General features: G+C 40.4%; 1 protein-coding gene across 2 annotated transcripts in view; it reads left to right on the top strand.

Annotated features, from left to right (window-relative positions):
• Nucleotides 1-17,753, top strand: part of LOC131446397 (FERM and PDZ domain-containing protein 4-like) — a 57,321-nt gene that overhangs the window by 3,343 nt on the left and 36,225 nt on the right. The window contains exon 1 of one of the 2 annotated variants that reach the window (XM_058617607.1): nucleotides 17,238-17,626. The exons of the other annotated variant lie outside the window; for it this stretch is intronic. Within the exon in view, the coding sequence (XP_058473590.1) occupies nucleotides 17,586-17,626 (41 nt within the window). The 5' untranslated portion in view covers nucleotides 17,238-17,585. Of the gene's footprint in view, nucleotides 1-17,237; nucleotides 17,627-17,753 lie in introns of those variants that run through there. 2 annotated transcript variants of the gene reach the window in all.

Raw genomic sequence — 17,753 nt, 5'->3', positions numbered from 1 at the left:
TTCTGTTCCCTTTTCAAAAGTCTGAACACACTCACTGGGCGATGCTCTCACCAGCCATCATCCTGTCTTCAAATGACCCCAAACTCCTGAACGTTACTGATTAAATTAGGAATATTTCCGAACCAGCTGAGCAACAGAAAAACCTTGTCAGGAGATGTGCTTCTCTCGATGTATAAAGTAGAGACAGCAAATGTTTTCATGGTGTTAGATGACCATATAAATCTTTCTGACAACATTGTGGCTTGTTGAGAAATCCGGTTGCCTCACGGGGCTACATCTGAAAGAGGTTTGTTTCATTAGTTCCCTAATCAGATGAGTAAAAACCTCCTCTTTTTTTTTTATTCAAAAGTTACATATTCAGAGTAGTTCTTAATTGATAGTAGTTGATTCAGTGACATAACTACGTTTGCTCCTTTCCCAGTTCTGCCTCTGACATATAGCTGAAGCTGAACGCCTCGTGGCTCCAGCTTCGTCGAACATTCTCTTTCCTTTCTTTCTCTTTGTGCAGATTTTTTAGTCTTACCAACGTGCAAGGAAACAGTTAATAGTTTCTCCTGTTGCGACACAGTGGTCAGAGTTCTTCAAGCCTATCGGCTATTGCATTTAGAAGACCTCAGTGATGATTGAGGAGATCATACCGCAGAGGGGGAGAGAAAAGGAGGAGAAGAAAAAGCTGATGAATCACTTGACCCTGTAACCTGACATTTCGGGACCTTCTGTCCCACATTCCCAGCTTTCCTTCTGATATTTGTTTTCATCCTACATCTCCTCTCCCATCACTGACCCCAAGCATGAAGAGATTTTCCTGCAGTTGTGGTTATTTTGTTGTCCCCGCTGACTGGCGGGTTAGGATACAGCCGAGCAGAGAGACAGGAGAGCAGGTATGAGGTAAGATAAGATACAGTATTTAATTATCATCCCTGTGTCCAATGATGAGCACAGTAGCACAGAGGACGGTGACCGCGTGCATTCTCAGCTTTCCTTTTATGAGTTTTACCTCTTTCTTTCCTGTGATCGCAAAATCCTTTTCTTAATTTTCTCATATTTCATGCACAGATTATCAGAGAATATTTCCATCTTTCACTGCGTCTCGCGCCTCAGTTCATCTGTGAATAGTAAGTTGTGATTTAGCATCTCTGCAGACGGGGTGTGTGGCACCCAGACTTTTTCACAGCTTGGTGGAGCTGCTCTGATCAGATTCCTGACACTTATCTCACTGTAGTAACGGCTTCTTTCAAGCTCTGTGCATTTGACATCACAATATTCAGTGGATTCTTTTAAAAGTCTGACTTTTTGAAGTTGAGGCTGTGCCGCTGTTGCCCAGCAGTAAATAATATTTAATCTCGTCTGTCCCTCAGTGATGTTTATCTAACGCGGAAACAGTCTGTCCATGAAATGAAATTGCTGTCCACCTTCATGTGTCAGACATCCCGGACTCACAATGTGTATTCAAATATTTGAAAGCTTCACAAAAAGCTATATATTATATATGTCAAGGCAATAAATAATATATGAAAAGCATAAACAAACACCAAAAACAAGCACCATTAAATATTTACAGCATCCAACATTTTTGATTGAACTTTTATTCACACACATTCTTTATTCTGAGTTTGTCACATTTGCTTCAAAACAAAAATGTTTACAGTACCAAAACAGTACAATATTCAATAACACAGTTTGAGTGTTCATATTTGGAAGTTAATTGGGATATTTAATAGATACTCATTTTCAGTATTTATATATTATTCTGATAGTAAATTATAATGACACACAGTTGAAGGAACAAAATACAAGGTGGAGCCTTTAAAAACTCCTACGTATAACACGCGGGGTCCTTTGGGAGAGTTGGCTCCATTTTGAATCAGTGTACAGTTACACCATCACCACGCTTTCACATCAGTGTAACACGGTTACAGTGAGAAGTGTGGCTCTTACGGTCCAGTCACACTAGATTATTATTATTAGATTACAACATTAAATGGCATCAAAATCCCATTTTATTCACAGTGGAGGATGCGGTAGTGGTCAGACCAGACACAGTCCATTGTAACATTGTGAACATGTCAAAACGTCTCCATGGGTTTAAAATACATTGTCCTTTGTCTTGGTGTGCACTCACCGGTTTGTGAGACACATTGTGACGTTTAATGACTTTTCTTATACAGTGCATACAAGATTCATCAGTTGACCTTAAATAAGCATGGAGACAGACAGCCAAGTAACTTTATTAGTGCTACTAGAATATGGCAAAAATAAAGCAGTAGCCAGAAGCAACAGATTATGTGCACTGGTCAGCTGTAATCAACACATTTTTTTATTCGCTTAATCAAATAGTAAATAGCTTTGGCTCCGTGGAGAGAAACAGGGAGAGGCAGCTGTTGCAGCAAATTCACCAGCTGTGAACGAGATTTGATCAATACTGATTATGAGAATTGATGATGGGTTATTGCTTTTGATCTGAATCAGTGACCTAAATTGGATTTAGCGTGATAAACATTGTTTTATTTTGCCCGTAAACGAACAGGGTTAGTGGGTTTACACATTGTCCAGATCAAGATTATAAGTAGTTTTTAGAGTGGGTTTGCTCGTTTTTTTTAATTAGTTTTTGTTTTTTTGTAAATGCTTAGTTTTATTTTAGTTTTTATTAGTTTGAGTGTTAGTTTTTGGTAATATGGAGCATTTGCCTGGCATTTTAACTGTTTGTGCTAAAAATAAAGATTCTTCTTTTGAACCCAAAAGCGTTATGTATGAAATATTTTTTTATATACACACAATTCAGTTTCAGTTATTTATTTATTTCCTTTTTTAAATTCTAGTTTTTATTTTGAAGGAAATTGTGTTTTTCCATTTTAGTTTTTGTTATTTCATTAGTCTTCGTTTAATAACCTTGGTCCACAGGGACATGCCTGAGTTCCAATCACTTGACCAGGAGTCACTTCCAGCTTCTTACACACACACACACACACACACACACACACACACACACACACACGACTTACAGAAAATATCTGAGCCCGAAATCATATAGGATGACGTCTACTTAAACCGACACGAAACCTGGCTAATATGCAGTAGCAGCGGATATTTCAGTCCAAGCTAAATGTATTTATCATTTCATCATCCTGTTTATATTCGACGCATCCCTGTAATCATGGCTATAGATAGTTTGGGCCTAAAATCAGGACCAGGTGGCATCTCAGAGGTAGTAAATTTGACTGGCCATCTGCTGAAGTGGAATGGCACATGTATCTGCACAAAACACTGAAAGAGTTTATAGTTAATATATATCATTTCAAAAAAAAAAACAATTATTTGCTCTGCTAAAATGAGCTTGTCCCGCCTGTAAAAGGCTCAGTGTGGAAACGACGATTTGCATTTTTTGCATAGCATATAGCTTTTTAACATCAAAGATATGCCTTTGTAAGTGTACGTTTTAAAGTAAAATAAGAATCATTAGAGTTATCCGTTGTACAATAAATCACTAGGACTGCATGTTGGCGAGCTAGACAACATACTTACATGATACCCCCCCCCCCCCCCCCCCCATTCATGATTATCGCCTAAATTCAAATTCACACTAACACAATAAAGGGTCAAAATAGCAACGAGTGCACTATTATGTGGTGTAATTTTAATCGTATTTTCATACATGATTGTTGTATTAGTGTCTTGCCTCTTGCCCTCAGGCTCGGTTGACCCTCTGCCCTCTCCTATTGCGTCACAAACATCGATTCTCACGTTCACCCATGCGTGAACAAGTTCAGTGTTATTTTATTGGGATATTTATTTTAATCCACAATAATACATTTTCTAAAATCTCTCCAGCATTTTTACTTATTAAATTAATCGCATAAAAATGACGTTTATGATGATATAAATCTTGAAAACGGCTGATTTACCCTTTCAAAATAATATGAGATTTTTACAGAAAAGCGAATTAAAACAGAAATGTTTTACGCACAAATTTACTTCATTGATTTTTTATTGACGATAAAGTCACAGTGAGATTCTCACAATGAGAGTATTGCAAGTGTGAATCTATATACTCCTATACTAACTACAATCCCACTTGTTTCCACTCATACTTTATCATTTATTTATCTTAATGGCAACATAATTTACAAAAATGGACACCATGTTCTTTCGAAGAAGACCTGAAAGTAGTAATTGAGACCATAACCCTAACCTTCTTTACTTCCTACCTACCTTTCCTACTTCCTGGGATACACGTATCAGAGAGTTTGCCATCTTTAGGAAGTGCCCCCCCTCTGTGGCATCTGTGTGTACACACACACACACACACACACACACACACACAATGCTAAAAGTACAGTTGCTGTCTGTGTCTTTGCGTGTGTTGTGTTGGAAATAGTGTATCACACCATCTTTTCATCTCTCCAATGAAGTCGTGTGGGGGAGGTTTTTCCCAACATTTTGCCCAGCGATGTCACACTGCATGTCACTGTGCATGCGTGTGTCAGCCAGCGTCCATCCATGTGTGTGTGTGTGTGTGTGTGTGTGTGTGTAAATGGAGTTTATCCCTGCTGGCCCACATGCCTTGACTAAATCCATCACCAGTGGTGCTGCACAGCGTTGCTAAGCTGGAACATTTGGCGCCAAGCGAAGAAGAAAAAAAAACACACACACACACACACACAGATAGAAAATTAAATTTTGGGAGTTTTTCTTTTTTAAGAGATTCAGTAGAGGCGTTGGGGTGCAGGAGCAGAACAGGAGCTCTTTCTGAGCCTTTTGGTGGTGAGTGGAGCCAGGACGACCATCCCACTCTCTCCACCCTGTACTGACAGGATGGAGCCCTGCGATGATGAAGATGAACCTCGGACATTAACCTCTCTGCAGTGAGTTCTGCTCTCCCTTGACGCTTCCTGTTGTTTATCTGCTGTGGCCTAGAGTCTGTGTTGTCGCCGTGTTGGGATTATTTCGGAAAGTCGGATTTTCTGAGTTGCATGAAGATGCATTTTTAGCACTTTTACTAATCAGCGTTAAATCTCTTTCGCAGAGGGTTTTGTTGCTGAAGCTGGAGACTGTTGGTTGGTTGTGGGCCTATAAACAATGCTCTATAATTTAAGATGTCCTTCTTGTACGTTTTTGTTGTTGTAGGTGAAGTTGGCTTTTACACTCTTGTCTAACAATGCCACTTTGAATTGTATTGATAACTTTATTTACACAGCACCTTTCAAAAACAAGAGTGATACGACAAACACACATTGAAGTTTAAAATGTCTAAATGATAAAATATAGAAATAAAAAATGTAGTTCAGATATGGAAACATAATATATGATAAAATTACTTTGAAGCACAGATTTAAAAGACGAGTTTGCCGAGGTATATACTACATTCACTAAGCAATAACAACGCTCCATCACAAGTAAAAGTATTGTTACATTTTTATTATTACATCATGTCAGTGCTATATTGCATCAATATTGCTCATGTAATATATGAAAGTTATCTTGTTGAAACACATTTTTTCAGCTTCTTTTGCCCAATGCAACTTATTTCATATATTTGTTGGATCCTGATTTGAAAACTAAACGAGTCTCCTCACAAATACAGCATTGTGGCGTTTATTAAAAACTCTTTTCACAGATTTACATCACAGCCTTCATCTTCATTCAACATGAACTGAAATAAAATGGCGGGATATTGACTCGCTTCATTGTGATTGTCTTTATTTATCTATTACATAATCATTTATCGATGTCTTAATGACTTCGCTATGCACCTAATTGAATCACAGACTCCCACTCTACTACTTATCCTTGAGGTTTTGCCCCGATCTGTCTCCACACAGTGGCCTTTGTGAAGCTGCTGGATGTAATTCTCCTCCGTCTTGCTGTGGGCATTAGGGGAGCCATATTGTAATCTCGCTCAGTGAATTGATGGCATGTGAGTTGTCCGTTACATAAGGCTGAGGTGGCTCCAAGCAGCGGAGGAACCCGGGACCTTGTAATTACTGAACACACTTAGAGATTACATCATGGATTGAAGGGGTTTAGCTATAGCTGGCTGCTGGGAAGTGTGGACGTGTGTGTGTGTGTGTGTGTGTGTGTGTGTGTGTGTGTGTCTCGTAAATTTTTATTATTTTGCACATGGCTGTATGTGCAACTTACTGCAATGAGTAACTGCAGTGCTGGTCAGGATTGAGTTGTTTTTATATCATGATAGCTGAGTGGAAATTGAAAATAAAATGCATTGAAGAAAGAGTTGTAAATACTTGCGAAGAAATACATGAAATTGCTTCTCTGTCTTCTTTAATTTTTTTCTACATCAGCACAAATCCCTGCAGTCAGCAGTGGAGTGTGCGACTGAGGAAGTGCCACATAGCAGCATCATTGTTGAAGGACTACAGCCACGAGGTGAGAGGTCAACGGCCATCAAAGAGGACAAATGAAATTTGATTCAAAGTCTGAGCACTGCTGTATCAGACAGACAGACAGACAGACAGACAGACACAGATCTGCACTGATGATTCACCTGCTGTCCCTCGTTTTTTTTTTTTAAAAACATTGATCACCCACATATTTGAATGTCGACTTAGCAGCTGCAGAAGGAATGAGACAAGTAAAATCAAGTCAACCTGCTGTGCCTTTCTCCCTCTTTCATGTTGTACTGAAAGATGCTTACCAAAGAAGAAAGAATCAGATCAATAAATATGCCAAGGTGTAAGACCTGGAAATCATGAATGAAAATGAGAACTGATGTTTGTTTACTAATGAAAGTGAGTCTAAACCACCTCTCTTTAGTTCTTATTGGGCTTTTACAGAGCAGGAAATTAGATTACGTGGTATAGCCCACTTTGTATGACTAATAAAAGCATAACTTGTTCTGCTCTTTGTCTTCACGTGGAGATTCATGTACACCTCTTTTGGCTGCAGGAAGCAATCATCAGAAACACCACAGTGGAAATCACCCACTCCGAAAAACACTCAACACTCCGAAGAAACAGTGTGTCAGCTGTTTCTGCCACTGATTTGAAATTGTCAGAGAATTCAGTTGCGACATATTTCCTTTAATTTAATTTTATATATTTTGTGAGTTTGTTTGTCTGTATTTTGACTCCATTGTGTTGTGAAGAGCTAATGACATTGGTAGGTAATGTGGCCGTGTACAGTCATGATCTTTTCTATGGGAGTCCTGGGCCTGCATGCAGACCTATTGTTGTTGTTGCCTTGTTAGTTATCTTTTCATTACCCTGTGCATTTGCTTGTATATTGAATTGAATAAGACATATAACCTCAGATCCATGACGAAAAGCCAAGTGCCGTTGTGCACAAAGTGTATTTACTGTGCTGCTGCAGCTATGCTGACATGTGTGTCTGTATCCCGGGCCTATTATTAAGATAGAGCACCACAGGGGGAAAAGCTGACGACAGCAAGGATCAGCTATGTAGAACCATCAATAACCCATTGCTACTCCAGTGTGTATGCCTGCGCGTCAGGTATCGACGAGACATCAGCAGATTGTTTGTGTTTGTTATTCTCTGTGGGTGATTTTTTTTTTTTTTTTTGTGATGGAGTTGTTCATTTAGGATGTAATGGAAGCAGAGTGTGATAATCTCTCTGGGAATACCACGTATCAAAGACACACACACACACATGATAGCCATACTGTGAGTTATAGTGCGTGGATGAGATGCGCAGGGACTTGCAGTGCAGCGCTGTCGTCTGTTTGCAAACTCTCCGAGGTCTTTTATAAATGTCACATAATGAGCCAATACGTCTAGCTGCGATCCCTTAATGACTAAACGCACATGTGGCTGCGCTGCTGCGGGCCCGGCAGTTATGAACGTTTACATTCCGTTGCGTTATCACACGATTTATCTCCTTATCTCTGCGTGTCTGGAACTACCACTGATTAAAAACCCTTACGCCACCTGACTGCACATTATATTTCGAGGTGAAGATCTGGATTGTGACGTTGTCTGTCACTGTTCTTTGTCAAGACGACACCGATAGCGTAGCATCATTTACTGTATGACCGTTTACTACTTGAGAACTATCAAATGAAACATGAATGAATTTAAAAAATACTATGTGGGTCAACTTTTCTTTTTTGTGAAATATCCATTGAGACTTTCAAGTCCATTAATTCAGAGCAAATATGTAATGTCTTTTTATTATCTCAGCTGAATAGAGGGTTTCACTCTCTGGAGACTATAAAATGGGCATTAAGTTAGGAAAACATGCACAGAAAGTTCTTGGGCTAAACAATTTTGGGGAAAAATGTTTGTACGACTTCAATGTGATTTGTAATGTAATTTAATATAAGTCAATATTTACTGTGTAGTAGATTTAAAATGTTTTTTTTTTTACAGTTTTAAATTTCCACAGAAGAAGAAACAATCAAAAACAGAGGAATTAAATTGCAGCCCATGTGATTTACTAATTGTGTTATTTCATACTGTGATTTGCTAGTATTATTTTTGTTTCAGGGGATGGAACATTTAAAACCCAATTTTTAATTTTTTTTTAATAAAATTCATATTTATGTGACTACTTGTACTGATTGACCTAGAAAGTTGAGGATGTAGTGCCTGAAAGACGGTAATAATCACCAGAATTGCATCATGAGACCAATGAAGATGCGAAATTCATTCCCAAGAATTAGTGTTTATTGGAATTTGGATTCATATTTGTTTTGTTTTTTGTTATATTGTGTTATGCTGTGAAAAAAAAACCTCACACCCGAATTTCACTTGGACACGTCACATTAACCTACTTATCAGTGACCTCCACGGTGACCCTGCTTCATAATGCAGTTCATTGAACTAATGAAAAGCAGTATGCAGTATACTTTAACCCGGGGCATTGATTTTAAATCAGAATCAGTTAGCGGAAAGAATCAATATGAATTTTAGAGGTTCACACAGACTCACACCCCGAGATTTGCACAATATTAGAGCCCTAGATTCACCGTTATGTGATGGGCTTTTTGGCACCTCCTACAGCTGTTCATCACTGCTAAGACATACTGTATGAAAGATTATGTCAGTGTTTGGTAATACATGTTCAGACAGTGCAAAAGCAAATATTTGGTAAAGCTATTGCAGGATTTGTGGACTTTATAGCCACTAAGATTTGACACAAAGAACTGCCTCGCTGCTTCCTTGTTGGCCACTCAAAATCATGATTTCAACTATTATACCGTAATGCTGTTCCCGTTTCGCCACTCCAAACCCACTTCAGTGAAATATGTTTAAAAGTGCCACACAAACAATCCCACAATGCCACTTCTCAGCATCTGTTCCAGGACAAACTGTTATTTATTGCTTCCTCTTTTGCCCAGAGCACTTCCAGCATTATTCTGACTCTCGTTTTGTTTGTTTTCCGGCTCGTCTCTGGGAGCGCTGCCCACTGCCCGGTTATGTTCAGCCACACTGGGACCACTGCCCGAGCCAGAAGCCCTGAGGTTTTTGTGCTGTCGCACATTATCAGTCTATTTGCCTGTTTAGTGTTTAAATTCACTGAGCGGGAGGTTTTTTTTTAAAACACAAAAGCAATTTTACTTGGAAATCACTCATTGAAACATTTCCTTCATTTTCCATTTAGATGAAGCTTTCATTTCACTGTTGCCATGGACCGTAATGTTCTGCCAGCGTATTATTCTGCAGGGAAATAGTAAGGATATCAACTTAAAATTCCACAAGCTTATGAGGGTATTTTAATAAAGTGTTCTTACTTTATTTTCTTAACGGTCTCCTTTAATACGCAGTGCACTGACATTCAAGATGTGCTACCCCTTTGCTAAAGCCTCCAGGATCTCCTCAACTGCATGGATGACTTCATCATGACTCTGACAATTTCAGTGTGGCGGAACAGATAGAAGTTAGACAGAGCCGGCTGGGGTGAGTTCGGTTCATGGAGCAACTGTTCAAAGCCACGTTTTGCTGCTCCTTCCACTTCCACCGACTTGATTTTTAAAGAATGTCGACGTTTCAGTGATATATATATATATATATAGCTTCATAGATACAGTTATGCTCCCAAAATAGTCCTTTGTTTCAACATGACACCAACATGACAACTTAAGTACCTGTATGTTATATTATACTTGTTTACGTCTGAGTGCATGTGACTGTGTTTGGGCAGATTCTGCCAAATATCGCTGGTTGCCTAAAGAGACGTGGCTCTTAATTCTCTTCAGCATTAATTAAATGCCATGCTGGACTTGAAGAATAGCTAATAGCATTTAGTCGCACGCCAGGCATGTTGGGAAAATGGGTGTGAAAGCCACATAAGTCATATTTGCCTGAGAGAAAGAGAGAGCGAGAGAGCAGCTACTACACTGCAAGGTGACAAATAGTTTGTCGTTTCCTATTCTTCCTTATCTCCGAAGTGTCTGCGACAAGGTACATTATTGAAGAGGCATGTTTAGTAAGCTGACAGTGGGAGGAAAGGCAAGAACAAAACAGACCTGAGCCAAAATAATGCATTCATGTGGTTCAAACCCACATGGAAGAAGTCGACGAGTTTAATGCATCACAAATGGCTGGTGCAGCATAGCAGATGCAGTTCTGCGAACAATAGACAAGTTGTTAATGTTGTTAATGGACCCGTGGAAAAACTCTTACTGGAAATGATCTTGAGGAAGTTTTGGAAACTTGTATATGGAGAGAAAATGTTCCAAAATGCACGACGATAACAACCAAATCATCTCATCTTGTGTATTTGAAATATGTTACACAGACATAGAAACATAGAAATTGTCACCAGTTGATACTGGAAACAGCAAAAGAGTCAATTGAAATTAGATTTTTAGCTGATTTTAAAAACAGTGCATCCTATCCCTGAATCTTAAAACATTATTTTGAATTATTAATTAAACTATAAATAAAATTCCATTGTGTTTATAAATGATGCACACTGCACACTTCTCTCTTCTTTGTCTCACGTCCGCTTCTCGTCACATAATCCCTCTGTATCCTCGTTTCCCAGCTCTTTCATTCATCCTTCATTCCAGTCTTCAACACCCACATCAGACCCTTCAGCCTACAACGCGTACCCATCGCTCCCTTCCTCCATTCATCCTCCTTGACCTTTCTCTTCCTCTCTACCTCCCCCTCACACCTTCTTCCTCTCCCCCTATACGTACACGTCCCTCGTTCCCACCATGTTGAATCAACAATTTATCCATTCTTTCACACCATCCCTTCATCTTACCCTCGCCGCTCCCTCCCTCCAGTGTTGCCTGCCTGCCTGCCCTATCAGATTATTCCTGTGTCATAAGGAAGAGAGAGAGAGAGAGAACGCGAGAGATTGCAGGCTGGATTAAATGGGGGTGAGGGAATGAATTTCTATGATCTCATTGTTTAGACGAGTCACATAAAGTTGGTGTGTGCATGTGTGTGGACCAATTGTCAATCTTTGTGGGGATATTTTGACCTTGTGAGGACATTTTGGCTGGTCCAAACTACTTTAACAGGCTTTTTGAGGATTAAGAGCTGGTTTTAGGGTTAGTGTTTGGGTGAAACTAGGTTTAGGTTGAGGCTATGAGGTTTTGAGTGAAGGATGTCATCCACTTTCTCACATGTATGATCGTGATGGCCCAGAAACGACGCCTGGAGAAGTGAAAGTAGTGATATTTTACTGCTAAAATACAAATACAGTATTAGACTTTGAACTGTAACTGTGGGAGAAGTAAAATAAAAAGGGAATATAGAAGCACAGAATTCATTTCTACTGACTTCAAATGCTACAAATATGTTTTATTTTAATTTACATAGAATACAAATTCTGCTAGTACCTCTGGTAATAGTGACCATATGTACTGTAGTATGTGGTTGTGTGTTACAGATTCTGCAGTGAAATAGTACTTTGTATTTGCTTTTTCTACTTCGCTTTTCCATTAGCGATAGTACCTGGTACCTGGTCAACAGACTGCCGGCCACTGATTGGTCAGGGAGTGTCGTCACTGGAAGACTGAACAATGCCAAACTGTAAATCAGTTAAAAAGTCTTAAAATCCTGACAACGTGTATTGATCTCCAACATTTAGCAAGGGAATTTCTAAAATCTCAATATTGAACAAAAGAGTCTGGCGTATGCTGCAACAGCACTGCTGAAAGCCGGTAATCGTGAGCCCAAATCTCAGCTTGATCAGCCGTATTTTAGTTCAGTGACTGTCGGACGGAGTCTGTGCTGAAAGATTCGGTGAACAAATCTGTTTAATTAACTGATTCTAATGATTCATTTGCCCTGAAAAGAACTGCTTTGCTCATCATTATCATAGTTTGTGAGTGTGTGTCGCGTACGTTGAGGAGGTGAAAATAACAATTATTATGAAATAATGGCAAGTGGCGTGCCTGATACCAAACTAGTACTCGAGTAGAGCCGAGTATTGCTAGAACAGTCTATTTTGCTTTTGAAATGTCATGTCAGTGTTTCAGTGCCTGATAAAATTCTCTAAATATCAATGAAAGGAATTTTAATTCTTCCTACCTGATCTCCTACAGCAGAGGACACACACATTAGAAATAGAGATACATTTCAAAGCGTTCCCTTTTTTTCACCCTTTGATTCAGTTTTAAACAAGACAATGAAAGTTTTGCTTTGGGATGCAAACCACTGTGAGTCCGGTGTTTGATCCACTCGGCCCTCCTCCCTGTGGCAGCATGAACACATCACACTTTTAATTAATATGTTCTAGTTGTAGTGTTGTAACCTTTCCTATCAAGCGTAATTGGCAAAGCCATTGAGAGTCAAATCACCGCTGTGTGCAAACTGCTCTACTTACGCTGGTACGGCGGGCGGAGGGAGGGAGTGAGAGATAAATGGCTGTTGCGGAGGTGACAGTGATTTACTGTGTGTGTACAAACACCATCACACTGAGGCTCAAATTCATCAGGGTCTCAACTCCTTAAAGAAACAATGCTTCATGATCAGAATTGCTATAGGACAGTTAGCCACGCCTTTGCAGCGTGAATGCACTGATGAAAATATATCACCTATGTGGCTTTTTGAGGGTTAGAGCACACTGATCAGCCAGAAATGGCAAGTTTTCATTTTTGTTACACACACGCGGCAAAGCTTTGTCTTTGTTTGGGATTTATTTTTCATAGTTGATAAATGAAGTGAGGCTGCAACCACTTCACTGCAACAATGCGACTACCACCGGCACTTTGGTCAAAGACACCTTTGGCTTCTGCCTCGTGTTTCTGCTTCATTTGTTCTCTTGCGAAACTCCCATCACCGTTATGATGATGGTTATTGTGTTGGATGTGCCATTTCCTGTTCCTTTGCAGACACACACACACACACACACAGATAGGTTAATGATTAGCTCCACATGTGTGTCAACCGTCAGAGACGACAAGGTGAGCGAGTGCAGAATGCCAATGTGGTGTGTAATAATGCAGAGCACATGCCTTCTCTCTCTCTCTCTCTCTTACTCGGACAGCACACATGAGTAGTGACCTTGGGCTGTATTGCTATTCATTAGTAGACAGAAGCTAGAGACTCTGCCTTCTCTCGTCTTATCTCTGTGGGACACAAAGCAGCAGTAGATTGCCAGCGGTGTTGCTACCTATTCTGTGATTCACTCCTTCTCATTGTTGTTTGCCTTTACTTCTTCTTCTTCTCTTACTCTCTCCTGGAAAAAAAAAAAAAATCCTTTCTGTGCTTGACTCTTTCAGAGACCATTAAGGTAATTAAAGCTGACAAATGTAAAACATTAGCCCCACTAGTAGTCGCAGTTGAGCACCAGCATACCAGACCGAAACAAAACAGATTCATGAAAGCAGATCAAATATAGGGAAAGGGCAAGCTCCATGTTACGTTGGAGCCATTCTGTGGCTCGTAAAGATCTCCATTGCATCTCACATTGCAATTATTAAGTGTCTTGTCAAGTTTGGATGTTTTATTTTACTCGCATTTTGTCTCAGTATTGTCAGTTTATGTTTCATATTGCAGTCTGGGGGCCCAGTGCGCTCATTCATTCAAAAAGCTCGAGCTCAACTTTCATTTTTTGAGAGCAGTGTGGGACATTCACTGGAGGATTATTACAAGCAGGTATCACGTACATCAAGTTAAGAATGTGGACTTGTTTAAAAAAAAAAAAAAAATGTCCTATCTTGCATCCCGTATCAAAATGAGTAATAATAATAAAATGGGAATTTGTGGACCTTGGCAAAAGTCCATTTCCTCTCCCACGCGTCTTCATCACTCCCCCCTCTAAGCTTCTTGGCATCACTCCATTGCAATAGAAAGCTGCATCCCTTTCTTATCATGTCATTTTTAAATGAAGTGACCACTTCTCCACTCATTCTAGCCAGCCTATAGATGCCGTTCTCCTACAAAAGACTCGAGAAGTACTTGATGCCTTGAAGTGACAACAAGACATTGACATGTTGCAGATCATGCTACAAACAAGTAGTAACAGGAGATGCATGCAAGCCTTATTTTTAGTGTGCTGCACTTTAAGTTTATAGCCCCCCAATCCAAATGTGTGCTCATCTGTCAAATGGTTTCATATCAAAAATATTGATTGAAGTCCAGCACAATATTTCTCGCTATTTTGTTTTGTTTCTGCGGCTGCACTGGCTTAAAGATGTCCATTAATCTAGAGGAATCACATTTTAAGATTGCCAGATTTGATTTATTGAAGATTCAGAAGAGGTGCATCTGAATCCATTCCTGAAAACCGTCTTCCAAAAGCGCTCAGTGATGCACGGTGTCCCAAATATAGCATCGGTAATAAATTGCGACAGGAAATTGAATGTACTATTAGACAGAAGGACCCTATTCATTTGTCTTGTTATTGTACCGAGATTGGGTTTGTGATCAGATCAGAGGGAAATTATCAGAGGGCAACAAGGCCTTTTATATCCTGCTGCCCACAAAAGCCCTTTTGATGTGCGTGGATGCACATGTTTTCCTGGTGGAGGGATTTCAGAGAGTTGTTGCATCAAAGCGACAAAAACAACTCGAGTGATAGAGGAGAATACCTGATTAAATGTTAGCGTGGAAACACACGACGAACGTGTCAGTGTATGTTTGCAAGAAGGTTTTGGAAATGTAAGTAGGAAACTTCGGCTCCTGGTAGAGACAGGAGACTCAGAAGATCGTCCACAAAAAACCTATGTTTCTTCTACATTATATGATTTACCTGTGCATCTAAACTGGTTTTTACGATTCCCATTCAAATTGATTACAATTATACAGCCATGTTTGAAAGGAAATTGATTTAAAAAAGGCCGGTAAGAAAGTTTTGTACGTGGTCTAACAACCAGGCTAGGAAACCATGATAGAATGATTGAATCTTACAGGTCATTACACTGAATAAAATACATGAATGCAATTTGAAATTAATAGTTTATTTTTGAGACACTAAAAAGATTTCTTTACCCCTGAAAAATTTAATGTCGGGATGCCAAGGTTTCCTGGTACATTTGGTATCGTCGATGCTCCTGGAGCGATGTGTTTGAACACAGTGAAGTTCCCCACATCTCCACAACGTCATGGGTGTAAATGAGGAGGTGATTATTTACACTGTGATTATTTAAGATGGAACTTTGTGTTAGGTTGTCTTGAGTCTTGAGCACACTATAAAAAAAAGCCAAAATGTCACAGCTACCCAAACTTTGAATGTCATCAAGTGTGCAGCCTTGCGCTGCCCCCTGGAGAAATGTTCATGCTCATAAATAGTGATTAGGGTGTCCTAAACCATCAGCATGACTTTTTTTTTTTTTATAAATTCTTACATCTCCTGGCACTCATCGTTGGAATATCTGTTTCCGTTTCTCTAATTTCACGTGCCATTTCACATTACGCCTCTCCCTCTACTGTGAATCACACATTTAAGGAAATTGCAGCATCCAATCTAGTGGTTATTGTCGTTTAACATGCCTGTGAACATTGGGGACAACATGTCCGGTGAAACAAATAACTCACGACAAAGCCTCACTGTGATGCTCATGAGCTTGTACTTGTATAATAACTAATGGCACTTAGAGTAATGAAAGACATGTGTACTTCATTGCTCATGTTTCTCTCTCTGGTGTTTTGCATTCAGTTAAACTTTGTCCTTGGCCCCTCTGTGGCATGGAGCCAGCAGGAGCACCGTCTTGCTCAGTCTGAACCATCTGTGCATGCACACACACACACACACATTCACACGTATACACATCCAGACTCTCATTGAAGACGCCGACTCAGGGTTTGATGGCGGGCTTTGAAAAATGATTGGATGTTCTTTCCCCTTCCCAAGTCTGAAATACGGTGTAACTAAATGTTTATGACAGCATTTGTTTTCTCCTGCTCATGAGAGGAGAGCTTGTCTCATTCTCGGCCATAAAAATGATGCAAGCCGATACAGAAATTCCTTCGGGGTGAGTTCAGTGAACTCGCGCTGCCGTGTGTGCACTCCCTGGCCACTTTATTAGAGACACAGGACACGTAATAAAGTGGCAGGAGTGGCACCTGGAGTGGTCTTTTGCTTTTGCCGTGTGACCAAATACCTTGGTTGAAATGAGTGGTTGTTTGAGTTACCTTTCTATCATCCAGGACCTGTCTGGTCACTCTCCTCTGACCTGTCTGTTCACTGGATAATTCATCTTAAAACCTTAGAGATGGGTGTGCGTGAAAGTTCCAGAAGATCACGCCACATTCAAGTCATTTAAATTTCATTTTCTTTTTCTTTTTTTTTTTATATTCTGATGCAGCATTTGAACTTCAGCAGGTCACGTTGACCATGCTGCCATGTCATTGGCTGACAAGACGAGCGGTTGAACAGGTGGATTTGAATTTGAAGTGGACGGTGAGTGTGAGTGTGTATGAGCTCATTAACTTAAGCCCAACAAAAGGGGGGGGTGGAAACCCTGAGAGACGGGGTCTTGCTCTCATCAGCGTCCCATTCTGCAGAGTCAGCATTCCCCTGCCATCACACCCCACCCCCACTTCTGTCTCTCTCTCTTCCTCTTTACAGCCAAAGCACTTTAACTCCCCCTCCCCCCCTCCATCTTTCATTTTGATTTCCTCCTCTTGTAACCATCCTTGCTCTGCATCCTCCCTTCATCCTCTTCTCTTTCTCGCAAAGAGAGTTGCTGCCCTGAATAACAGAGGGCAACGCCGGAGCCAGAAAGCATCTGTCATTCCCTCGCTCTGTCCCTCCCCTCTCTGTCCCATCCTCTCTTGCTCCCCCCCCCCCCTCCCTCGCCTACTCTTCTCCCTTGCTCACCGCGGTTAGGATCACTGCACTTCTCCGTGCGCTGAGATTGAGAGCGCACACAGAGGTCATGTTTGCAGCCTGAGTGAACCAGGTGGAGAGACAGCAGAGAGGTGGAGGGCGACCCTTCGCTCCCTCTGTCATCACCTACGACATTTGTGGGACAGACAGGGTATTGAACTGTCTACAAACTGGACGGGACATTCAACAAGGCTGGTACCTGCTGCTGTCTGAGTTTATTTTCCTATACTGCAGAATCACTCAGGCTTTTGTTGACTCTTGATATGGATCCTGGTTGAAAGTGGATGTGTGTCTATGTGAAGGGATGTGGATATGGATCAGCATGCTGATGTGGACGACTTGAGCTGTGGGACGTTGCGCTCTGCTGTGAAACCACATGGACATGTTTGGTTTCTCTAAGATGCCAAAGCTGTCTGGGTGAGTGTGTGCGTTTACATGATGACATGATGTTCATAAGTTATCTTCTGTGTGGTGGTTGTGCTCATTTTAACAGTGTGTGGATACCAAATAGTTATTAGTTTTTTTCCATATCCCATTGTGACCA

This window comes from Solea solea, chromosome 2, assembly GCF_958295425.1.
Source record: "Solea solea chromosome 2, fSolSol10.1, whole genome shotgun sequence".
Taxonomy (NCBI): domain Eukaryota; kingdom Metazoa; phylum Chordata; class Actinopteri; order Pleuronectiformes; family Soleidae; genus Solea; species Solea solea.
This window is presented reverse-complemented; position numbering and strand designations above follow the sequence as displayed.